Source organism: Crocodylus siamensis, chromosome 13 (assembly GCF_052110815.1).
Source record: "Crocodylus siamensis isolate JL-2025a chromosome 13, ASM5211081v1, whole genome shotgun sequence".
Lineage (NCBI taxonomy): Eukaryota > Metazoa > Chordata > Crocodylia > Crocodylidae > Crocodylus > Crocodylus siamensis.
In genome coordinates, this window is record NC_143407.1 from 15,894,265 (window position 1) to 15,920,185 (window position 25,921).

The 25,921-nt window shown below is 46.5% G+C and overlaps 1 protein-coding gene across 1 annotated transcript in view; it reads left to right on the plus strand.

Annotated features, from left to right (window-relative positions):
• BAZ1B (bromodomain adjacent to zinc finger domain 1B) overlaps nt 1–24,266 on the plus strand; it is a 78,726-nt gene extending 54,460 nt beyond the window's left edge. The window contains exons 11-19 of the mRNA XM_090025691.1: nt 655–753; nt 1,198–1,375; nt 2,568–2,753; nt 10,161–10,308; nt 11,854–12,001; nt 14,087–14,205; nt 16,772–16,923; nt 18,734–18,837; nt 19,745–24,266. Coding sequence (XP_089881817.1) covers nt 655–753; nt 1,198–1,375; nt 2,568–2,753; nt 10,161–10,308; nt 11,854–12,001; nt 14,087–14,205; nt 16,772–16,923; nt 18,734–18,837; nt 19,745–20,111 — 1,501 coding nt within the window. The 3' untranslated portion in view covers nt 20,112–24,266. The remainder of the gene's footprint in view (nt 1–654; nt 754–1,197; nt 1,376–2,567; nt 2,754–10,160; nt 10,309–11,853; nt 12,002–14,086; nt 14,206–16,771; nt 16,924–18,733; nt 18,838–19,744) is intronic.
• The last annotated feature ends 1,655 nt before the right edge of the window (nt 24,267–25,921 follow it).

Genomic DNA, 25,921 nt, shown 5'->3' on the forward strand with positions numbered 1-25,921 from the left:
CTAAAGCCTATGTTCAGAGAGGCTTGGGGGATGAGAATCTTGCACAAGCTTTCTCAGTTACTGCCACCAGCCTGAGTAAGAACTGCTGCACCTGCAAGAGTGGGTGACCTTAACAGGAAAAAATCTGTGAGCATCAGCAGTCACAGCTCAGACCAGACTCTTTGCTTTCTTATTTTATCAGCCCAAGGAAAATACTGAAGTTGAAGACTATACAAAGCATGTGATGAAATTGCTGTGCTATGCCATGTGTAACGTGCCAGTCCTTTCCGGCACATCAAACTGACGTTCATTTTACTCTAAAAGGCTATAATTTAGTGAATCTAGCCTTTGAGACAGATGGCTGTAAATTCAAATGCCAGTTGTAAACAAATCTAATCCAAAAAAAAAATCTGACATGAATAAAACTGGTTTTCTTTCCCATCTACTTTTTTCTCCATCTTGAATTTGGTTGGATCCAAGCCATGGCATATGGAGTTGGCCTTAGTTAGGCCTCTTATGCCATCATAATTGGAACAGTTGATTACCATGCCTTGTGGAATTGGAAAATAGTTCACAAATACCTGTAAGTCAGGACTCATCCATGCCTATCTCCAGAGGAGGTTTTTGTATTGCCCGAGGGAGCAGAGCTGATGGTGGGCATGTCTTGTCTTACAGGTTTCTCTGTGATAGCCAGAAGGAGCTGGATGAGCTGCTGGATTCCCTGCATGCCCAAGGGATAAGAGAGAGTCAGCTGAGGGAGCGGCTGCAGAAAAGGTCAGACCACTCATCTCTTTGCAGGCTCTTTGTCCAAAGCAGGCACATGCTACGCAAATTAAGTCTTGCTGCCATCACTGAAGCATTAAAGCAAGCCTGTATTCACGTATGCCCAAAAGAAAGGGGTAACAAGGGAGGTTGCTTTCCTTTGAGCCTGTTATTGCAAATTCTTGACAGATTAGACTTTCACTGATCTGAGATGTCCTGTATCTCTTAAACTGATCCAGTGACAGCTGGAAATAATAGGGGTCTGCTCCTCTATCTTCTAGAGGCAGGGCCACAGCTTCCTTTGAAAATGTCATTACAAGTTCTTCATTGCTGTAGCTGATAAAACCTGCATCTGCTTTGGAGCCGGGCTTACTTTGTTCTTCATACTCTATCCATAATGGGATACAGTTTACCTAGTGGCGTGGACATGTTCTAAAGTTCTCCTTGTTTTTCCAGATATCAGGATGTTGCACATTCTATCCATTTGGCTCGGAAACAGAACCTGGGCCTGAAGTCCTGTGATGGCAATCAGGAGCTGCTGAACTACCTCAGAAGTGATCTCATTGAAGTTGCCACACGGCTGCAGAAAGGAGGGCTGGGATATGTTGATGTGACGTCAGAGTTTGAAACCAAGGTGAGAGAAGAAGGGAATTATACTTTAAGCTCATGTTCCGAGTATGAAAAATCTAGGACAGACAAAGACCAAATACCCAAAGCTCACGCTGTTCATGGGTTTCAGAACATCAGTATTTTCTCATGAACCAAAAAAGTGCATGAGAGAGTTCACCTCAGCAGCAATTCTAGCTTCTCTGTCAGTATTAGCAGGTTTCATGATGAGGGGTCACTTCTTGAAGACCCAAAAAATTGAAAACTTCCAGTTCAGGATCAGTCTTCAGGGCTTGGGGGAGTGGTAGAGACCTGCTTCTGAAAACAATGAAGACTCCTTAGCTATGTTGATGAGGAGACTAAAGACTTGTCTACACAGGATAGTGTGCAGTGAGCTAGAGTGTGAATCTGCAGTGCATCCACTAATCACACTAATGTCCTGCCAGTTAGAGCACGTTAAGAGTACCTTTGCGCAAGGGAGCTTATTTAACTTGGTGTAAAGGCCCCTGACAGATGTTAATGTAAAGGTGTGATGGGATCTGATGTGGGATTCCAACAATTGTGTTTCCTGCCATGCCACAAGTGCATGGTAGGAAACATGATTGTGGGATCCTGCATCAGATCCCATTGTGCCAAATTGCTGATGCAGGGAAACCCTGCTGTGGCTGGGAGCCCTGATCAGGTGCACATGGGAGTCTTGAAAGGCTCCAGAGTCTTCCAGAGACTGGGAGCACTTGCCACACGCTTAATTAAAGGTGTCCTAGGAATTGACCACAAAGTTTATTGCTCATTTTGTGTAATACCTTTGTGCTTATTCTTCATTTTATCATGCTATTAGTTGAATGAGCATCTGGCCAGGTCAGTAAAAATGTAATTAACCAGCTAATTGGATATTAAGTGTAACATGTGTCAGAGGCCTGTTTGGAGACTTAATGCAGAGTAACTAGTATACTGTAAATTTTTATGTGCTTGGTTGTGGAAGAAGAGCTCCTTGGTGTTGATTTATTTCTGGCTGCTGAAGTGACTGAACTGAGGAGCTGTTTAATGTTTACTAGCTATCTAGTTATCATAGGGAAAAGCATATTAGAAATAAAAGGTTCTGTTTCTTTAGGCAGAAATGGTGCAGTGGCTGTCAGGTATCTATGTGTATAGTGGTATATAGTATCGCTGTTGTGGAGGGTAAAGTCATATTTTCCATGGTTTTCTGCTGTCTCTAACAGGTGTATTCATTGGAGAACTTGAAAGATTTTGGAGAGTGTGTGATTGCCCTCCAGGCCAGTGTCATTAAAAAGTTCCTACAAGGTTTCATGGCCCCCAAGCAGAAGAGAAGGAAACATCAAGGAGATGACTCTCTTGCCAAGGCTGAGGAGGTTGATGAAGAGAAGAAAATGGCAGAAGAAGCCAAGGTATTGGTCACTGTAGAGTCCCTTACTGTGTTTTAAACAACTCTTCCTTCCATGGGAGAAATGCACCATATATTTCCCCTAAGTCCAGCATTACTTTTCTCACTTTCTCTGTGCAGTTAATTGAGTGTCATGGGGCTGAGTAATTTGCCCCGACTACAGTACAAAGTAAGAGTTTTGTTGAGATTAAGTTATGCTAGAGTACCTAAAGCTCTATTCCTCTCTTTTTGTCCCTCCTTAAAACCATTACGCTAGCCAGTGTTTTATTTCTTGGGTCCTACTGTAGTGCACAAGGAGTCCTGGACTCCCAACTTTGGTCAGATGCGCAGATAAGAGCTTATTTGAGAGTATTTTTAGAAAGTGTAATGGAAATGCTGTATCGCTTGAAAAAGACTAGTGAAGCAGGTGAGAGTTTCTTAATACCTTCACCAATGGAAAAAGCTGGGATGCTGAAGTTTCTTGGGCAGCAGGGGAATGTGATGCTGAGTAGGATAATATGCTACACACAGAGGAACAAAAATGAGGAGAAAACCGGAATGAGTAGGGAGACCCAGGGGATACTAAATTGAAGGTTTCACGCAACTTGAACTGCATCTGCCTACAATAGGGAAGCTACATGGCAGGAGTGAAAATGTGAGCTTGAGATGCAGGAGCCCAGGCAGGCTAACTCCCTTTCAGAAAGAGTTACTATATGGAGAGGACACTGCAACCACTTGATCAAGAAGCTGTACTGGTGCTTTAGCTGAAATGGACCATCCAGGTACAGATGTGACATGGAATTGTGGAACTTGGCTTAGCAGGAAACTCGGTGAGATGAAACAAAACAATGAAGCTTACAAGTAGAAACTTGGACAAACAACTAGGGAGGACTATAAGAGTATTGCTCATTAGATGAAGCTTCGGTCACTGATTCACTTCGGATGAGATTCGGCCCAATTTAGAGGCTGAATCTCTGAAGCCAGATCTAATCAGGAGAGTCACTAGTCTCTCTGAATTTGAATTGGAAGCCTCCAATTTGATTCGGAGAGATTCGACAATTCAGCTATAGACACAGTTTTATATGTTTGGGTTTGTTTGTTTTTTTTATGTACCTCAAGGTATCGGGCGCTTCCTGAATGCTGAGATGCTGGGGCGGATGGAGCATCCCATGGGAGCCCAGGGGGGGTCCCCTGTGCACTTGGTGGCAGACCCGCAAGTGGACTGGAAGTACTTCCAGTCCACTTCCAGGAGTGTGCGGGGGGACCCCTGCCCCTTGCCTTAGCGACTGGTGCCTCCTGGGTCTAGGGGGGCACCTGGGGTCCCCCTGTGGGTGATCACTGAGCTGGGGGAATGTGGGGTAGTCCTCTGCATGCTCAGTGGTGGACCAGAAGTAGTTCCGGTCCACTTCCAGGTCCCCCACCAAGCATGCAGGGGGCCCCCCCTGCACTCCCGTGGGACGCTTCATCCACCCCACCATCTTGGCATTCATGAGCTGTATCGGGTACCTCAAGGTATGTAGAAAAAACATATAAAGCTCTGTCTATGGCCAAATTTTCTATTTTTTATTTTTCCAAATCTGAATCAAATCTTCAGATTCTGATGAATTAAATCGGGACAGTGATCCAAATCAGCGAATTGAATCGCTGTCCCCCAAATCAAGCTGAATCCAAATCAAATACTGCCAGCTTCACACACCCCTATTACTCAGGCATGCAGAGATTAAATCAGGAAGGCCAAAACGCAGTTGGAATTGCAGCTAGCAAGAGATATCATGGGTAACAAGAAGGATTTCTACAAGGATGTCATCAACAAGTGGAAGGTCAGGGAAAGTGTGGATCCCTTACTGAATGGGGGAGGCAGCCTGATGATGGATGATATGGAAAAGGCTGATGTGCTCAGTGCCTTTTTAATCTCAGTCTTCACAGGCAAGGTCAGCTCCCAGACTGCTTCACTGGGCAACACAGTTTGGGGAGAAGTTGAGTAGCCAACAGGGGTGAAAGAACAGGTTAGGGACTATTTGGAAAGGCTGGATGTGTACATGCCCGTGGGGCTGGATCCAATGTACCTGAGGTTGCTGAGGGAGTTGGCTGATACGATTGCAGAGCTGCTGCCCATCATTTTTGAAAATTTGTGGTTATTAGGAGAGGTCCCAGACAATTGAAAAAAGGCAAATAAAGTACCTATCTTTAAAAAAAGGGAAGAAGGAGGGAGGATCCAGGGAACTACATACCATTCAGCTTCACCTTAGTCCCTGAAAAAATCATGGAACATGTCCTCAAGGAATCCATTTCTAAACATGTGGAGGAGATGGTGAACAGTCGGGATGCCTGACCAACCTGATTGCCTGCTATGATGAGATGAGTGGCTCTGTGGATGCAGGAAGAACAACGGACGTGATATATCTTGCTTTTCATAAGGCTTTTGATATGGTCTCCCAGAACATTCTTACAAGCAACCTAAGAAAGTACGGGTTGGATGAAGGGACTGTAAGATGGATAGAAAATTGGCTGCATCATTGGGCTCAAAGGGTAATAATATTATTAGGAAAACTTTCTTATGAAGAGGGTAGTTAAACACTGAAACAGGTTACCCAGAGAGGTTGTAGAATCTCCATCCTTGGAGGTTTTTAAGACCCGGCTAGACAAGTCCCTGACTGGGGTGATCTAGCTGGGGACAATCTTGCTTTGAGCAGGGGCTGGACTAGATGGCCTCCTGAGGTCGCTTCCAACCCTCATTTTCTATAAACTGTGCAGTTCACTGTGGGGGATATGGGTTTCAAAATTGTCTGGCTTTGAAAAGTACTCCATCGTGGCTGACCTCAGTTCCCACTGAAGGCAGTGGTAAAAGCTCCAGTTAAATCAACCCAGACACTTCTGAAAATGGAAGACCACACAGCCTGTTTGCTTCCTAGGATGCATTTTCTTCAGTGCACTGACTCTTACCAACATTACTAAACCCTTGTTTGATGGGAGAGAAGTAATCTGTTGTGCTTGGAGTAGAGTTGCCAGAATTGGTGAGAAGTCATACATCATCCAGGGCTTTTTGCAGTATTCAAACTAATTTTTTTTAATGTAGAAAAACAACATGTTATGTTCCAAATCCTTCTGTCCATTGCACTGTGGAGCCTTGATTTGCAAATGGGCAAATCATAAAATCCTGACAGAAAACTTAGCTCTAGAGGTGATTGTTCCTGGGATAGAAATGGCCTGGATCTCTCAATTGCCTGTATTTACAGTAATGTTTATGAGATTGTAAAGGTGCCTGTATCAAATATGACACAGTTTTAACTCCACCTGTGTTCAGCAGAGTCAATTTTGGCATGGTTTCTGACAGGTTATAGGTGTAACTCTATGTAGACAAGGCTTTTAGTCATTCTACTGGCACCAAAGCAGAACCAGGCTTCAAAACTGAGGTATTTCCAACCCCAGGAAAATGAGACATTTTCTATAATGGTGTCAAATGAGCCACAGTAGTAAGTGTTAAAATGTGAAATCATTCTTCTCCCTCTAGTGGTGTTAAGTTGTCCTTTCCCTATGGACTGGGTCATGAAGGGTCATTTGTTAGAGCAAAGTCTAGCACAGTGGTTTTCAACCTGTGGTCAGCAGACCCCTGAGGGTCTAAGGGGTCTGCAAAAGATGACCATGATCAATCAAAAGTTTGTGAATACACAGTTACAATTCAAAGGAGTCTGCACCTCCATTCAAAATTGTTTAGGGGCCCACAGATGAAAAAGGTTGACAACCACTGGTCTAGCACACTTTGCTTCAGTGTGTGTTGAACTTGTGTTACCTCATGCATCTCAGAGTTGGGAGTGGAGATTTTTGGCACCTGTTGTTAAAACCAGGCTAATTTTCCTAATGTGGTTGAATTTCCTCTTGTATTAATGAAATGCTGTAAAATCTCTATGCTCCCACTTTGCAAATAAGCTGGAGGGATAGTAGGATAAACACGGTTTGGGGATGTGTCCAGCAGGGTTCAGATGTAGGCTGTTTTTTCCAGCACCACTTAGCTTGTCTAGGGTGACTGAATCCTGCCAGCTGTTCCAAAGCCAGAGGTTCAGGTTCGGCTGGAGCAGAAGACAAAAAAGTCTCTTGTTGCTCTTACTGTCCTGCCTGTGTCTCGGCAGCAGTTTATAACCCAGCCAGTGTAGTACTATCTCCGTCTAGCTGGGAATTACTTAGGCATACCTAGTCTTGTTTGGCATGTGCGTAATCAGTCTTCTCACCCTTGTTTACCTGAACCTTACTTTGTGCAATCCTAGGAAATGATCAGAAGGTGGCGTTGTTACGACAGCCTGGATCTTGAATGGAATTACAAAAATATCACTGTTTTGAAATGCAAATGAGTAGTAAGGCAGCTGCATCTCTTCTCCCCTTCCTGCATCAGCCTGAATTTAAAACTGAGTGCATTGTTGGTTTTGATGTAAAACTAGCTGTGGGTATAGCAGTAACTTACATTGTATGGCAAAACACTACAGGATGCAGCAGAAAAGCTACATTTTTCCCTCTGGCTAAAAATAGCTGTATCAGCATAGGTGTATTGTTGGTATAACTGCCTACATAAGGGCCTGTTGGCTGGAGAGCGTGCTCCTGACCAACATAGTGTTACCAGCAAAATTCTCACCTGATTTAAGGCCTGACAACAAGCTGCTTGTTTCAGTTTTCATGATGCATCCATCAGCCAGCTCCAGGGAAAGTACAAAAAACGTAACCACATGTTTTCTGTCCACAGAGCAACAGTGACCTGAGCAGACTGAATGGATGGTATATCACCCATCTTCTCTGCTGGTCAGTGTAAGGGAATAGGCAGGAGGTCTGTTAGCATTAGGTTTGGATGCAGTAGTCATGAAATGCAGCCAGGCTTTCCAAGTGCAGCTCAGCAACCAGTTAATCAATTCTTACTTGTTCACATGAGGATTTTTATAGCAGCAGGTTGCCAGTTGATAGATGTTCTTGTCTGCTTTTCATTTCTCTTTTCCAAGTCAGACATTGAACTGAAGAATGACTAGGGAGCAAACCCTATTCCTTCATCCTTTGGTATTTTTCTCTATTTGCCACCTTCCAGGCAGCAGGATGCATAGGTCACTTCACTGAACCTCCTGCACTGTGAAGTGCAGCAACAGTCTGAGCTCTTTCCAGACAGTACTGCTCCAGTGGCCAAGCCTCATAAAGCTTGGGAAGCAAAGCTAAAGATTTGTTGCATTCCACAGACTTGGGAAGAAAAATCTGAACAATATCTGCCAACAGCTTTTGCAGATTTATCTTGGCCCAGCCATTATCCACTATGTTAACAGCAAAAAATATGGAACAGTTACTTGGAAAATCAATTTTATACAGCATGCGAAGCACCTCAGCAATGTTCTGCAAGAAATGGCAGCATGCCCTGCAGTCTGCCACCACTCTTTTTTCTCTGCAGTTTTCCTCTGGTCCTGGCTGTCTGCTGCTTCAGGTACCACACCAGCAGCAGCGGCAAGGCTATTAGGATATTAAAACAGTTTGCGTGTTTTTCCAAGCATCTAATACACACTGTGCTTCCTTGAATTCAGGGGGAGGAGAATGTGCAACTCTGCAAAAATCATGGGTTTTGTTTGGCTCCTAAATTGCTGTCAGCTGCAGAGTTTTTAGTTTTTTTTCCCATCTGACACTTCACTGTTTGTTTTTCATTCTCCTGGGCTAGAAGAACATTAACTTGAGTCCTATTATGTCCCTGTCATGACTAGACCATCGTCTCATTTGTTGTGAAGCAGAGGATTAGTGTTTTAATTGAACACACAGTGGCTCTGTATTGCTCCTCTGTTCTGGTGCATTTCCGCTTTGCCGTAACTTTGTTTCGAAGCCCCTGGTGCTGAGCTTAAGATTTCACACATGGCTTGCTCTGTGTAGACTCCAGTGATTGAGCTGGTGCACATCTCTGTTTCTATTGCTCATTTTCTACTTTGCAAACTAGTGTTAGGACTTCCGCTATACTGAATTAATCTTGTTTCATTTGAAAGTAACTGACTTCATATGTGGAGCTCAGAACTCCTTGCCTTGTCGAATGTCGTTGTCGCTGATGTAACTGTCACTCATTTGCCAACTAAACGGTGTTGAGGGCAAACTATCTGATGGATCTTACTGACGGACTTGGGTCTTGAGTGGCTCACAAGTGTCCACTGGAGGGCAGCACAGACTGTCCGAGGCAGCCAGGACCAGAACTGAGTGGGCCTAGCTGCCTTGTAATGTTCATCCTACACTTAAGGGTGCTGTTATGTCTGGGGTGGGCGAAATGCTGGTTTCAGCCCGTGGCCAGACTCCATTTCCTGGCAGCAGCAGCTCCTTCTGGCTGCTGTTGCTAGACTCAACCCCCCTCGCAGGCCACTCCAGCCTGGCTGCCCCACACCCGTTACCAGGGGCAGGAGCCATGCAAGCAGGGTGCACAGCCAGGTGGTTGGGATGGGACCACAGTCCAGCGGGGAATGGCGGATGCATAGCCAGGGGTTGGGATGGGGCTGCAGTTCAGTGGGGAGCAGCACCGGAAAGTGAGATGGGTGGGCAAGGCCAGGGAAACCCCAGGATCTTGGGACAGTGACAGCATGGGGCTGGGGCAGAGTTGTGATGTGCTCTCTGCATGTCGCTGCCTACAGAACCAGGACTCTGCCCCAGCCCTGCACTGTCATGGCCTCGTGATCCTGGGGTCTCTATGGAGGCCAGCTGGGAGCCATGTGGGCAAGGTGTGTGGCTGGGCAGGAAGGTGCATCTAGCACCAGGATTTTGGGGTGGTGATGGTACAGGGCTAGAGTCGGGATGGAGCCACAATCTGCTTCCTGCATGCCCCTGCCTGCAGAACCCTTGCCTGTCACAGGGGTGTGCAGGCAGCAGATAGTGGCTCTGCCCTGGCCCTGGCCATACCTCTACACTGTCACTGCCCCAAGGTCTTCCCAGCCTTGCTGCTGGATACTGCACCCTGCTGGCCTGGGGTGTCATCCCAGCCACGCGCCCTGCCTGTGCGTGTCCCACCCCTGGTGATGGGTGCAGGGCAGACGGGCCAGGGTGCCTGGGCAGCAAGGCTGGGTCTGGCAGAGGCAGCCAGAAGGAGCCGCTGCTGCTGGGAAATATGCCTACAGGCCATATTTTGCCCACCCCTGTGCTATGTCCTTTATTTTGTTAGACTGACAAGTATTGTGTGTTAAACGTTTAGGGTAAAGAAGGTAGTGGAGTTTGCATAGGTCATGAAATGTAAAAAAAACCAAAACTATAGTGCTCTGAATTAGATGCTGGGATCAGTGAGGCAAGAATAAATCCCAAATAAGGCTCATGAGATTGTGTGAAAAGGAAAAAAATACAATAGTTGAATTACAGCTATTCGGGTTCCAATGAAGGGACGTAAAAAGTCTTCAGACAATAGTGGGTCATGTCTTGTACTTTGTTTGTAAATGGATAGTTCTGTCATTAGGTTGCATCAGCCGTGGAGAAGTGGAAGGCAGCCATTCGTGAGGCTCAGACCTTCTCCCGTATGCATGTGCTGCTTGGGATGCTGGATGCCTGTATCAAGTGGGATATGTCTGCAGAGAACGCCAGATGCAAAGTGTGTCGCAAGAAAGGTGAGTATCCTGGCCCCATATCATGCCTAGCAGTTGGAAGTTCTGCAGTCTCTGCTTATGCAGAAGGACAGCGTTTTAATTATCATCAAGTGCTACAGTTGATTGTGCTTTAATTCTGAATATCAGGGCACAAACACTGAAAAGCACAGATCTCCCAAGAGCATTTAAGACTTTTTTCATTTAGGGTTGGCTTAGGAGCTGTACTGGAGAGCTCCTCTTTTGAACATCCCATAGACACAAACCCTTGACACACAAATGCCTCTTTTATAATAATTAACCCTCCTGGGCAGAGTTTTGTGTGGACTTAGTGCTGTCCTACAAAACCTGGGATTCATCACAAACACCAGCAAGAATTCACTAAAATGTTAGTGATTGGAGGAGCTTGTCGTATTCCTATATCCTCTGTGCAGCAACTTTAGGCTGCAGTAGTGGTGAAGCTTGTACATATTAGAAGCCCTTGTACATATCCGTCTGTTCAAAGGAGACCGTCTGAAAATGATTCTTTGTCTTTATTCGTACCAAGCACATTTCTGAGTTGGAATTTTCCCTGGGTCTGTGAAACTTGGGAGTTAAGCCTATCTCTTGTGTAGGGAAGCAAGAAGAGGGCTGGAGAGGTTAATGCTCCTTTGTGACTGAAGGGGAGAGAGCAAAGTGGGATTATGCCAAGTAGATTATTCATGCTGTCCTGTCTGCTGTAGTGGGGTGGAAGAGCTGGGAGAAAGCATCTCCTTGCAGCTGTTTTTCACATGAGAGTGCAAGAGAGGTGACACAATGTGCCCTCTGCTACTACTTTTAACAGGGTTGGGGAGGAAATCAGCCAGGGCCACTAGTGTCCACCTTGCATATAGAGGAAGATGTGTACCTGGGGTGGTCCCTAGTTTGTGGGGAAGGGGAGGGATCACCTACCACCAGGAGTCACCCCTCCACAATGGGTGGAAGACCAGTAGCCACCCTCCTCTCACCTCCCTGAGAGAAAAGTTTGATAGCATGTACTATCTCAGCATACCTCTTGTCTCAGTCTGTATCTGTGTACAGAACAAGCTGAGCTCCAGAGACGTGAGCAGGACGCAGAAACAGGGAGAGCTTTGTTTTCTGGACAGACTTGGTGCTTTTTCTTATTTGCCAGAGGGCTGTGCTCATGGTCTTTGCACACGCAAGACTGGCTTTGAGAACTAGGTTAAGAGGAGGCTTACTTGGCATGTTAGCAGGGATGAGAAGCAACTAGATGAGATGACCTGTTAAACAGCTGCAGTGCCTTCCTGCATTGCAAGGGATCTCCCAAGGCAATGGAAAAGCTACTTGGTCCCTCTCTGGCAGAAGGTGCCCAAGCTGAGTGAAGCTAAGTTCCAGCAGGCAGGAAACTCCTTGTATCCTAAATATTGATGTTTGCAATGAAGCAGCAGAACTGTGGTACAATGGCAGTGTTGTGAGGGGGCGTTGTCACCTTCTACCTTTGTCTCTGTCTCTGTTCGTATGGTAGCTACTGCAGCTGCAGGTGTCTGGGACCGTGGCTCTGAACTTCATGCATGGGCTCTCTTTTCCTAGGTGAAGATGACAAGCTGATCCTATGTGATGAGTGCAATAAAGCCTTCCACCTGTTTTGCCTGAGACCGGCACTCTATGAGATACCAGATGGCGAGTGGCAGTGCCCAGCGTGTCAGCCCTCTACTGCCAGGCGCAGCTCTCGGGGCAGGTGAGAGACCCTCCTTTTCTTTGAGTGCTCCTTTTCTTGGAGCACAATTGTAAAGAGGCCCTGAGAATTGGGGCCTCTTTTCGTGAAGAGACCAAAGCGCCCTTAATCAGTAACTGCGTTTAGAGGAGTGGAATACCCAGATTACCTGATGGCACTTGAACAATAGGAGAGCAATTTTTTCAGGCTGCTCTTACATTAGAGCACCTGTGTTGTACTGACCCGTGATACTTTGAGGGGATTAAATAAATAACTTCACTGTAGCAGTAAAAAAAAAAAAAAAAAGGGGGGGAAAAAAAAAAAAGACAGGCTCTCTGCATTAAGAAAGGGCTGCAGTTAAAGTGGTGAAAATCATTTGGCACTAAATACATCCTTGCTGCCTTCCACTGGAGATGAGTTACCAGCATTTTCCCTTTTACTGGACTAGCAGCCAATCTGGGACATTTAATCTGCATTCTCTTACTAAACACAGAAGGTTGAGTACAGTTTCTCATCGATGTATGTAAAGCCTCCTGGCCAGCAGCACCTTATTGCTTGCCTTGGAAGCTATGGCAACAATCCTCTGGGGGCTTGTACTGTAGTGAATGTCATTTGGGAGGAATCTAAGCTCTACCAAGCAACATCTATCAGCCATTGGACTCCAAATGCAGCTGCTGGACCCTGCATAGAACAGTGTTTGGTTCCAGTCTTGTTAGGAACTGGGGGCTGGGCATAAGGGCACTTAAAATGGATTTCACTCCACCACCATGGGAGTACGTCATCTTCTAATCACGGCCATTTCTAGCATTCACACTTATGCCAGGAGCATGAATATTTAGACATCCTCCCTTTCAGGGTGGTGATGCAACAGTAAGTATATTAGACTTTCCTGCAGGTGGTATATGGCCCTAAAAGTATTAATTACTCTTTGGGCACTGCCTAAAAGGAGTTTATCAGGCTTGTTCTGAAAGGGCAGGGCTTTAACACAGCTGTTCTAGTCTAAGATCACAGTTACTTTGATGTGGCAGAGTCATCTGCAAGCTGCTGGGTTGCTGGATGAGAGCCATCAGGTGGAGTAACACCTGTCTTATCTATTTTCTACTTTATTATTCTCAGCTGGAACAGGAGAAGAAAAACACTGGTCTTGGAACAAGCTTCCAGCTCTTCCAGTGTTGCAAAAACTTAAATCTTTTATCCGTTTAATGAATGTTTTGGATTTTACTTGTACCTTTCAGAAAATTTAAAATTGTAGCTCCCACAGCCACGAAGTCTGTGCACAGATGCTGTAAAGGCATCAATGTAGTGTTTGTTTGTGGCTGGAATTAACATGTTACATGAACAAGACTCCCTATAGAGCATGTGAAAGAGGTGCCACAGTGGGAGGGAGTGGGAAGGGGCTGCAACAACAGTCTTCTCCCAAAAACTTTTTATGGTGCCGTTTTTAATTGTAGCTTCTCTGATCTGAGAGCCTGGCTATTCAGTGCCCTCATCCTTCTCACCCCATTACTTGAAATTTCATTCCCTATTACATCTTGTATCCCAACAAATTGAGAGAGATTCAAAGAAGGGCTGACTGGCCAGGTGTTTAGAAAGACTAATAAGGCTATCTCAGGTAGAATGAGTAGACTGTAACTATTTCTGATATTCTTATTCAACAGCAATATTTTACATGCATAAAATGTGTACATATTTGCTCAACGTAAAGCACTTGTCCACCTCAAGGACCAGCAGCAGCAAATGAGTAGTGTTAAATTCATTTCAGTTGCGCATATGCCTGCGATGACTATGGAATGACAAAAGCAGCATTTTGCCATATAAGGGTTCAGCTGTTGGGGTTGACAGAATTCAGCCCAAATGTTAAACTTTCAAAGCCATAGCCTGGGAAGTCGCAGGAGACTCTAAATGCCTTCTCAGCCCTAACTATAATGTTATACCCTCTTTGACCAAGAACAGATTGCTCTGTCACAAAGCAGTGTGAAAATAAGTGTTTGTTTTAGCTTGTTGTGGTCAGAAAGTCTGGGTGTATTAACAAACTCTCAGGGTCTAGGCAATCTAGGCTTTGTTTTTTTTTTGCGCAGAGTATCTGATGTTGAATTATTTTGCCTGTAGGAATTATGCAGAAGATTCTGTTGAAGAGGAGAGTGAAGAAGGTGAGGAAGGTTCCGATGAGCAAGATGCTGAGGAAGAAGAGGAGGAGGAGGAAGATTATGAGGTTGCTGGACTGAAATGTAAGTCTGTCTACATGGTAAAGATGCAGCAGATCACAGTAGAACCCTTTCTTTCTCCACACACAGATCTGTGTCCAAGCTGAGGCTCTTGTCCTAAGTGTGGAAGCTTATCTTCAAGCTTTGGTATATGAGGGACAAAGCTTCAGATAAAGCTGCACTCATGAGGTTAATATATACAGATTTTGGAACTGCCTGTCTTTGAGCTGATGTACTATTTAAATGGCTGCCTATACTGTGTCTATCACAGAACAGCAAGAAGCACAAAGGAGTGGGGGCATTCAGGCATTCCATTGCCATCCACACTCCTTTGGGCACAGCTGAAGCCATTAAAATTGCTTCTAAGCCATCAGCAGGGCCTGCAACAGGGGAAGGGCTAGCAAGAAATAAGATTTTGAATGCAGGTAACTAAATTATGAAAAGGTTTTTCAGTTTGAAATGGGACAGAGTTACAATAATGAACCCAGAGAATGAATTGCAGGCCTCCTTTCTCCACCCCTCCCAAAATGCAGGGCTAGGATATCTTTTTTTAGAATAGGGGTGGCTTTCACAGGCCTCTAATTTGCCTTCATTTGCCAGTCCCTAGAGAATACTTGCCATTTTGGGGTGCAGCTCGCTGCCGGGTCCCTCGCTGCACAATGAAAGTTAACTTGAGATGTGCCTGGGCTCTTTCCTGGGCAACTGAGTGGGCTTCAAAATGGCTCTCTGCAGACTCTCATTATGTGATTTGTTTTTTCTCTCTCAAACACAGCCCAGCTTTTCCCCCACAATTCACTTTGTTCATTCAGTGGGGGATTTGACATTGTTGCACCAGGTTTGATCAGAAAGCATGCAATTTAAAGAGCTCTTTGAAATGCAAGCAGACACCATTTGCTTTCAGTTAAAACATCACTGACCAAAGCCCTCTACTGATACCAGTGGTGGAATTCAGTGACAGACTCAGGACATGTTTCAGTGTTCTCCAGGGGTCTCTGAAGAGTTATGGGCATTCAGGCTTGCTGTTTCAGCCTTGCATATTGCCCCTTTTGTTTAATATCTGGGGTGTTCCTTGATACTCTAATGTAGGTCAGTCTTTGTTCTATGAAGTATCCATGTCCACGCTTGGAATCTGTTCAGCCCTTCTTGCCTGCCAGGGCCAGGACCAAAGCCAGGGTTTTCAAACAATAGCAAAAGAGAGTTTACTGTCACTAAAAATAAAGCATTAAACTCAACCCCTAGCTTTGAGGGGCATTAGCATGGAAAGGTCATTATAGAAAACTTCTTATTTTAATGGAGAAGTCCTCTTCAATCCTTGTGTAGCATTATCCTAAGGGATAGAATATAGAGTGTTGGATTGTCAGACATTTAACACATGCTGCAAATTTGACACGCAAGCAGGAGCAACACTGTACAGACGTGCCTCTGCCCTCACACACGCTCCTCCTGCAGGGGGCCTGGCAAGATGATTTATCAGCCAGGCCTGGATTAGAGGCCACAAGTGAACTACAACAGCATTCATGACCAGGTGGAAGGAGCTAACCCTGGAAGGAAGGCCAGCACACACCCCCAGTACACAGGGGTCATGGGGGAAACTTAAGACAGGAGACAGTTCGTCACCACATTTGCATTCCCCTCCGTTAAAAACTGTGACAGGCAGGCTGACAAATGGGCAAAAAGCATTTCTCTGGAACATCATGCACCAGCCCCAATACCGGGGAATAAAATTCCATTGTTTACCAATTCTGGCACATGGAGCAGCTCCGTGCTGGAGTAACTCGACACCCCTGTGTGCACACAGTTAGCTTTTCAGGGAGACTTAGCAACTGGCTTATCCTGCTGTGTGGGCCACTTGTAAATGCTTGTAAAGGCACCTGCTCAGGCAGCCACACTCTGGCAGGGAGCAAGTGGACAACAGGAGAAAGCACAGTATTTCAACAGATTTGACTTGAATGCTTTCAAGGCTTGCTTTGCAACCCTCCATGCCTTCCCCACATCCTCCCAAACAGGGGCTTGGCACTAAAATCCAGGGGCTGAGAGACTTTCTGCTTTAACAGTGCACGAAGGTTTACCTGCACCAAGATATTCCTAAATCCCTCCCTGAAGGAGGGGGTCTGTTTGTTCCTGTAGTCGTTCTTAAGGGACATCTTGCCAGCAAATGATGGCTTTTCTGGTAAAAGAGTGTTTGCCCACACATCTCACTGGGACAAGAACTGTGAGGAGTGTGGTAGATTATAAGTATACCGGAAGGCTGGAGGTTTTGTGAGGTGGGAGCTATTATTCAGTTGTGAGGTAGTGGTGCTTGTGAGACCTTATGCTACAATATGATTGGGGCAGAAGTGGTGTATAGTCTCCACTCCACTGCTGAAGAGCACCAGGCATCTTGTAGTTCTCAGAGATTAGGTGCTTAGTTCTTGCGTCTCTGAGGGAAGTCTTTTCAGCAGCTTAGGGGGATGTAATACTTGAATTCTAACGTGAGGAGGAAAAGAGAGAAGCTGCAGAACATATGTCCATTATCAGCTCTGTTTCTGTGTTTAGAGAATGTGCATTTCTGTCCACATCCTTCCAAAATGAACCTGTGGTTGATTTTCAGTGAGACCCAGGAAGACAGCCAGGGGCAAGCAACGCATGTCTACATATCCTTTAAGGCAGGGCAGGCACCAAAGGAAGAAGCAATTGCTGCACACCACCAGGGGACCGCGGCAGCAGGCCACACCTGTTAATGGAGCAGACGTTGATGAACTGGTAAGAGCCAAATTGTCCCCAGGAGGCTGCTCAAATCATGAGTTATAAACCAAACAGGTGTCATACTTCCTCCCCCTCCTCTTCCCAAAGAAATGCTCTGCATTGTATTGTGAAATCCACAAAGGGCCAAGGTCGGGCTAACAAAGGAAGCATATCCTTAAGGGCCCAGTACAAACGGAGAACAGATATGCCAGGCATCCTTCCCCAGCCGCTTTCACACATTGTCCCCCTTGATTAGCAGGCAGCCTGCAGCTTGTTAAAGGGTTTTAAATAGTATCCATGTGTCTCTGCAGTGAGGTGGGGGGAAGAGGGGGTCCTGGATGGTGATAGAATGCCAGCAATGCAGGACCCTCACTCCCTGGGCTTGGCTGTTTTCTGACAGTTGTTGTCCTTTCGGTCACTCCCCAAACTCCAGGACATAATTTAGTTGGTTTAGGTTTCACTTGACATTTAAAGAATCAAACCTTGTGCGTTTGAAGATAGCTGGTCATGAGTGTGTGCACATGTACACACATGCGTGTCATAGGTAGGGTGGAACTGTAGGACTGTGTGCTGACTCCTGGGGAATGCCACCACTGGGGATTCCTGGGCTATTGGCACTCTAGCACCATGGTGCAAGTCGCATGCACATCTGGCAGGTCTACCGTCTGATTGGAGCCCAGCATTGATAGTGCTGCTGTTCTGTTCTGTCACTTGGAGAAAGGAACTGAGCCCAGCAGTGTTCTGCTTGGTCTTTAGGCTCAATTCCTATTGCGTATGGGTGCCTGGCTGGTGTAAAAGAAGGGCCAATAGCTTCAGTTTTCCTTTCACTGGTCTAACAGCACCAGTTTCTACTGGTCTCTGTAGAAAGCAGCATGCTCTTAGCCAACTGGCCCCACAGCCAAGCAGAAATGGCCTTGATTCAAACAGCAGGGGCAGGGAACTGGGGCCTTGGCATAATGTCTTACCAGACAGCCGTGCACTCTAGCCCTTCAGGTTGGGAAAGAGGTCCTGGTAGATGTCTGACTACTTTCTCCCTGCCCCTCTCCCCAGCATGAAGCTGGCTCCTTGGCAGTAGCACTGGAGGGGGACATCCCAGCTCTCCCCATGCCAGTGTGTGTGCAGAGATATGTCCAGAGCACCAGCCATAGCTAAGGTGTAGAGCCCAGTGTAGTGGTTACTGGCCTGCTACAAATTGCTAGGCAAATGGCTGACCTTACATGTTTCTCCAGTATAGCACAGCTCAGGGCCATCAGCTGCTGTTTGGTATTTAAAATGGCATAGTAGCCTCTGCAGCAGGCCTGTTAATACAGCCGCACAACTGTGTTCTTCCTCCTTGCCTGTTGCATGCTGTCCACCAGGGGGTGTGGGAAGGGGCGGGGGGTGTCATGCTCCATTTGCTGTCATTTATTCTTTGGCTTCTTGCTTCAACCATGCTGCCTTTGAACCTCTTTTGAAAAAAGCTCATTGCCCCCTGGAAAAAGGGACAGGCTGCCTGTAAACTATTCCCGTCAGAGCGTTTGGACAGGGCTCGTGTTCTGTAACCCAAGCTGCCACAGCATTTCTTGGCTGTTACCATCAAAGCTCCCGCAGCAGAGTGGTTTTGCTGCTTGATTGTTGCAGGGCATCATTGGGTTTGAAAGACTTAAGCTTTAGTTTTTATGGTGGTATCACTTCTCCCCAACACAGTAAGATACTGACTTGTAAGTGAGAGGATTGAAAAGAGAAACTTTAAGACATTAGCTTCCTCTGCCCAGAAACTGATTGGCTAGTCCTTAAACCACAAACTAGTTTTCCTTCTTGTAATGGCTCCCTTCATTTGTGTGGCCAGGTGCTTCAAACAAAGAAGGTGTCACGTCGCCAGAACCTTGAGCTGCAGAAGTGTGAGGAAATTCTCAACAAACTCATTAAGTACCGCTTCAGCTGGCCTTTCAGGTGAGGCACCTGGGGCTTCCTCCTTTGTCTGTACTGTCCTCTGATCTCTCTAGAGGAACTTGAAGAGTCAAGGGTCAATCTTCATGCCCTCACAAATCCACAGTTACTAGCTCCCCCTAGTCATGAGGCCTGGGGTTTAGAAGTGGGCTACTTAGAGGGAGAGAAAGGGAGGTGGGTGTTTTTTACAGTAGTGTCCCCTGTGCTCACTATAGTCAAGATCAGTGATTCTTAACCTTTTTTGTACCAGGACTCCATTATAAACATCAATGGCCTATCCCAACCCAGTAAATTGTAAAGTAGAAAACAACCCCTGGCCCTGCCGGTCCCATGTCCCCATTCCTCCCAGCCCTGTTAGTGTCCCTTCATTTCTAACCCACTGCCCCCAGGCCACAGCCCCTCCCCCCCAGTGTATGGGGCAGGGGGTGAGTGTGTGGGGTGGGGGTTTTCATGGGGGGTCACCTGCCCCCCAGATTTGTGCACCCACAGCAGGTACTGGGCTGCAGCCTGTCTGGACCAGCATGAGCAGGAGCTGCCTCCACAGCCTAGCAGGCAGGATTTGGCATGGGATGGTGGAGCAGGGCAGTAAGACTCATTCCTGCTGCCACTGGGACCCCCACGCCAGCCGTGTCAACAGCAGCAAGAGGAGTAACAGATGAGTGGGGGGTGGGCATGTGCTGCCAGGCCACAGCTCTACCCCACCACCATGGCCTGGCTTCTGCTGTGCCCCTTAAGCTGCCTGCACTGCCCTTCACCTTCCCTCCAGGGTAGAGCTGTGTTGCTGGGAGCTGCAGGGCTGTACTGGTGGCTGGTTTTTAGTAGGCTTGGGTTTCTGTACTTTTGGCATCTAAATAGCACTAATGCCTGGCACTAATTTTTTTTCTTGTCTTTGTGACTCCTTCCTCAACAGGGAGCCAGTGACCACAGAGGAAGCTGAAGATTATTTTGAGGTCATCAGCAACCCCATGGACTTCCAGACTATGCAGAGCAAGTGCTCCTGTGGCAATTACCGCTCTGTGCAGGAGTTCCTCTCTGACATCAAACAGGTGTTCTCCAATGCTGAGTGCTACAATCAGAACGGGAGCCATGTATTGTCCTGCCTGGAGAAGACAGAACAGTGTTTGATTGACATGCTGCACAAACACCTGCCTGGCCACACATACACCCGTAGGAAACGCAAGAAGCTGTCTGCCAGACGCCAGGGACTGGAAGAGCAGGAGGGGGACAGTGAGCCAGAGGCCATTGAACATTCCAGGGGGCGGAAGAGAAAGAAATGAGGGACAGGGAGACGAAGGGGAGAGACAGAGCTGGAGCAGGCATAGTGGTGCTGCTGGGCAGCAGGAGTGGCTGGCTGAAGGGAGCTAGGAAGCAGCAGATACTTCTTTACTAATCCAGCCTTTCCTTTGACTGGTTCTAGATTTAATTTTTCTGTAACTTCTGGAAGTATTTGGTCATCCCTCAGGTTTGCAGAGATGACTTACTGCTTCCAGCAAAATACACACAACTCTTATGGGATGGTCCTGTCAGCAACGGTGGGAGGGCAAAGACCAGGGCAAGAGAAAGAACTGGCCGAGGCCTCATTGGACAGAGGAGTGTGAAGCCTACAACATTTTGGGGCACGGGTGGCTTTCTCAGAATGGAGCTGCTTCCCTTCCCCCCCCACCCCCCGCCTTCAGCTGAGCAGCCAACGCTGGAGCACTGTGGGACCTCCTGCCATCTGCTGCCTGTGATGTGAAACCAGCCTTGATCTAGCATGGGGAGGGATCATATTGCTTCACAGAAGGACTGGGCGTGATCAGGCCAATGGGCTGTTAGTTCTTGTATGTATATATTTATATGGTGTTAATTCTGAGCCCCCAATGAAGGGCTGTGTAGAGCAAGCAAGTACTTACATTTATGGAAATATGGCTTTCACCAGCATAATACAAATTGGCTTCAAGGTGCTCTTGCTTTTCTCCTCTGTCTCTTCTCGGGAGTGGTCTCCTGAGGTCGTGCTCTGAAAGGCTTGTCCTTTCTTCTGAGCATGGGGCTCCCATGTGGCTGTGGTAAAGGAAAGACAGTGGGTTTCCTTTGCCACCTTTAAACAGCACATAATTATGTAGCCCTTTTGAGCAGGTGACCCAAATACCACAGATGTATCGGAGAGCGTTTTATTCCACACGTCCCATAGAAAAGCTATGGTGGGAAGAGGGTGAGCAGCAGGAACTTGTTCTGTGTAACTTTTTAAATTCATTTTCTAGTTATTAAAAGTCGCTTGTTTCTAGCAGTGATGTTGTACAAAGAACATCTTGTAAGATACTGTTGTCTTGCTTTGGCACATGTACAGTTTATATGAGAACGTGTTAGTTTGCTTTATATTCCACCCTCTCCCCCCTCTCCCCCCAAACACTTGTTTTCTTTTCAATAGCTAGAGTTAAGCAGGGAGATTTGTTTGGGAGGGGGTGGGAGGTGTTCTCTAGACTTGCTCTCGTGTCCTTTTTATAGTAATGCCTCCACTAGTTCAGCTTCCCTTCCCCAAGCATCCACCCATCTGCCTTGCCTGCTTTCACGTGGCAGGTGGAAGGACTGTGACCCCTACTATGGTGGCTGCCTGGTGGGGAAGTTGGGCCTTGTTGGAGAGAACAGGAAGTTGTTCTGCTGTGTATCCTCAGCAGGTTATGCCACTTTGGATGGTGGCTTCTGTTTAATCATTTTTATCACCTCTCTCTTCCTATCATGACAGGTTGTGATCAGACAAAATCAGGGTTTGAACTTCTTATTGTAGAAATCTTTTTATTTGGAGCAAAGGAGCCTTGTTAACATTCTGTGCTGATCTCTCTCTCTCTCTCTCTCTCAAAAAAAAAAAAAGGAAAAAAAAGCTGGTGCAACTGCTCAGATTTGAGAATAAAAATGCTAACAAATTGCAGCCCACTGTTTTGTACTCTTGTCAGACCCCAGACACTTGTTGGATCAGTTCTGGACTAACAGTCACTGTTGTGAGATTGCAGCAGAACCTCCAGTCTCCTCTTCTCCCCTCTTTCCTCCGGAGTCCTACCTTCCTACCCCAAAAATAGCACTGATGTTTGTACTTGGCACCCCCCTTTGAAGGCTTTGTTTTGTCTTGTTAATATTGAACATTTTATGCAGGTCCTACACAGTGAAACCTTTGGAACTGTACATTTTTTTTTTTTTAAGATAATTGTCATGGGGGAGGGGGGTTTCTGCTAAGGGCTGTACTTGTAATAATTTGGAAATTTAAAAATAAACATTATGTACTTGTGTTTGTAAAATGACTGGTAGAGAATCCTTGTGTGGCATGTGTCTTTGCTTAGTTGGTGGTCCATGATTGCCACAGGGAAGAGTTGAGGGGAGACTCCATACTACAAATAAATGGAGCTAATGTCAAAAGAAGAGTAAGCCACATCATCCATTGAGCATTGATACAATTCTCTGACGCTGTCCTTTCAGAACTTAATAGTCCAGTCTTACTGCTACTAGCTCTCCAACACGACTGTATAATTCAGTTTGGGAAATATCTCCCACTACATGCATCTCCTTTCCAGATGTCTAGACCTTTTTTGAGAGACCTATATTCCAGACTAAAGATGATGGTTCCATGGTTAAGGGGTTACCATGGGTCACCCAAATTCCAGGCTTAACTCCTTGCTTCCCCAGGGACCTTGGAAAAAGTCAGTCCATCTCTTTGGTCTTCAATTCTGCACTTTCAAATGAGGAAAATTGCACTTACCTGGCTCAGAATAGGTAAATGAACTGAAGAATGGGAAGTGCTTATATACTGTAGAAATGAGGAAGTATGATGGGGCAAATCATACGAAGCTTTGGCCCCAAAAGCTTTCCTGCGAGTGTGCAGTATCATTTGGCTGGTGCTCTGTCAGAGCTTCTTCATACGTCCTATGGAATCTTGCAATTGGTCTCAGTGGCTTAATTTGAAACGTCAGTGAAGACAGGCTGCTTTGCACATCTGAAGAAACATGACTTCTAAATAACCAAGTTAGCCGCTAAAACATCTTGTTCCAAGACATCAGGACACTTCAAACTGCTTGACATCTGGAGGAGCTTTGTAGAAGTGGGTCTGGGACATGACACATCTTTGAGAGGCTTATCTGTGACTTGGTTGGGAGATTCAAATAAACTCATGACTTGAGCCAGGTGCATACTTAGCTTCTGCCATTGCGATAATATTGGAGGTAAGACATTTCTGAACTGGCAAGAAGACTCTTACCTTGTACAAGTGTGCTTTTGTTACTATAGCTTAACTCTGGGAAATCAATATAAGCAGCATTCATTTACTACAAGGTAAATGAAGCTTACTATAGGGTAAACTGTACGACCATGAAGAAGGTTTGTCAGAGTTCATTTTTCCAGCAAACCTTTTCTGGTGGAACCTAGGCTGTGGTGGGTTTGTGAATTTAAAAGCTACATGCTCAAGTAGTATAAATCTAGCTCTCTTGAAGCTTAAAACCAAACCTAATGGCTGCATCCCCACAAGTAGGAACATGATTCCCTGGGAAGAAGTAGCAGCAGCATATCTTATGCTGCTGCTGCTTGTCCCTGGGGAAACGCCTGTGCTACGCACGCACTGGGGCGCAGCAGGTTACCCCAGGTGAGGTAGGGGAGGCTGGGGCCAGCAAGTGGTGGCTGCAATAGCCTTACCTGGGGGCCTCCGGGAGCTGCAGCCATAGTACTCGTGCAGCTGGGAGCCTGGCCTGTAGCCTGGAGTGTGGCTCCAGGTGGCCAGGCTCTGGTTTTGGGCAATGCATGCTGCCACCACATGTGCCACCCTTCATGGGTTTGTTTGGTTTTTTTGACCCTGGGATCTCCTAGGGTCAAACACCACCCTCCCCTCCCCCCTTCCCGTCAACACTACAAAGTTGTAGTGTGGGGAATGCCTGCATGTGCAGTGTGTAGCGCCACGGACAGGACTGCAGCACCACATGCCAGACATCCACACTTGTCAATGCGTCCGACGAGGCAAAGCATGACTGAACGGTGAGGAGTCGGCACTTCATTCCCATGGAATCGTAGGGAAGTAGGGCTAGAAGGGACCTCACAAGGTCATCTGGTTCAACCCCATGCTCAAGGCAGGATCATTCTGGTCTAAGCCATTCTAGACAAGTGTTTGCATAACCTGTTCCTAAACTTTGGGAACAAACTTGCATGTGACTTGCGGGCATACTGTTTGAAATGCCAAACACCACCTTAGCTTGCTACAGGCAAAGCAGAGTGATGAGTCAGTACTCTTGCCACTAAGGACAGGAAGTTTTTGTTAAAATCCACTTAACTTTGCAGTGGTCAGCCTCAAAGTGAGGGGGCTGCGGCTTGTACTGTCTGGAAGATGTCTGCCATGTAGTGGCCCCTGGGAATAAAGGTGACGTGCTCAAGTTCCATCTCCAAAGAAATGCTGGAGTTGTCTTGCTTTTCTCCAGAATCCAGTTTTTGCCTCCCTGAAAATGCAATGGAACCATAGTCAGCGCCAGCCGGTTTCAGACTTTCTCCTTACCCTGTAGTGCACAGCCCTCGCTCTAGGACTTGCTAGGAAATCTTTCCTGAGAGGCTAGTGAGCCATAGGATAATCCATGTTATCCTTGGCATCATCTATACCTAAAACAACACACGGTTCATTGGATTGGTGAGCTAAAAACATTTTGTGACTGGCTTGCTAGTTCTAGTGGATCTCTTGCTCAAATGAAGTAAAACAGTCCAGTTGTGTTTGCAGAACTTTTCATTTAAATTAAATTGGGTGAACCTGACCCCAAACCACACGGAAAACAGCCAATAATCTGTGCTTAGTTCAGGGCTTGTCTAGGATGGTGGGAGGTTGAAAGAAGGACCTGCAGGTTGCCTGCCTGCAGGGTGAAGTAGGCAGGGCAGAATGTGGGGGGGACTGAGCTCGGGGTGACCCCCATTGTGGAAACCTCCCTCACTTCACTTCATTTCGCTTCTGTGTGGGGAGAGTGGGGCCTCTGATTTCATATGCAACAAGCTGACAAATGTGTGATACTTTCCAGATCTAGGTGCTTCAGTTGCTGGGGCTTGTGATAACTTTGACCTAGCTCAAGATGAACATTTTTATTTATTTACATGTTTGTTTGTTTTTAAAGAATTGACTCCTTACCAGGGTTATTCAAATGAAACTGGTCAGGAATCTAATTCAGCATTGATGATGGCATTTGGGCATGAGAGGTGGTTGGGTATCAACTGCAATGCTGTTATTTAGTCAGTGTGGAGAGCTTTTTAAGTCTGGTTCTTGACCCTCAACCTTGCTTTGCAGCTGACAATCTAACTACACCAATATTTTTGAAGAACAATTCATCTCCTACCCTTTTCCAGCTGCTGATACCCAGCAGCCTGTGTCTTAACTTCATCCTTTGCTGCTGTTGCTGGGTTATGCTAGTATTGCTGATGATGTGGCAAGAAGCTAGTGTTCTGGGGCAAGCCCTGCAAACTTCCTTGCTATGAATGAAGCACAAAAATGAGGGGAGCAGTTGTGCAGGCTAGTGCAATTCTCCCTATATTTAGGAGGAAGCTAAGGCAAGGTCAAGTCATTGCTCAGTGTGGTGCATAGATTTCATAGACATCAGGGCTGGAAGGGACCTCGGGAGATCATCGAGTCCAGCCCCCTGCCCCAGGGGCAGGAAGTCAGCTGGGGTCATAGGATCCCAGCAAGATAAGCATCCAATTTACTCTTGAAGGTGTTCAATGTAGGTGCTTGAACCACCTCCGTTGGCAGACTGTTCCAGACCTTGGGGGCTTGGACAGTAAAGAAATTCTTCCTTATGTCCAGCCTGAAACGGTCTTGCAGGAGTTTGTGACCGTTCGACCTCGTCATCCCTTGGGGCGCTCTGGTGAACAGACGTTCCCCCAGATCCTGGTGGTCACCCCTGATAAACTTATAGGTGGCCATCAGATCACCCCTGAGCCTACGCTTTTCCAGGCTAAAGAGCCCCATGGCTCTCAGCCTATCATCGTAAGATCTGTTTTCCTGACCTCTGATCATGCGCGTGGCTCTTCTCTGGACTCTCTCAAGCTTCTCCACATCCTTTTTGAATTGTGGAGCCCAAAACTGGACGCAGTACTCCAGCTGCGG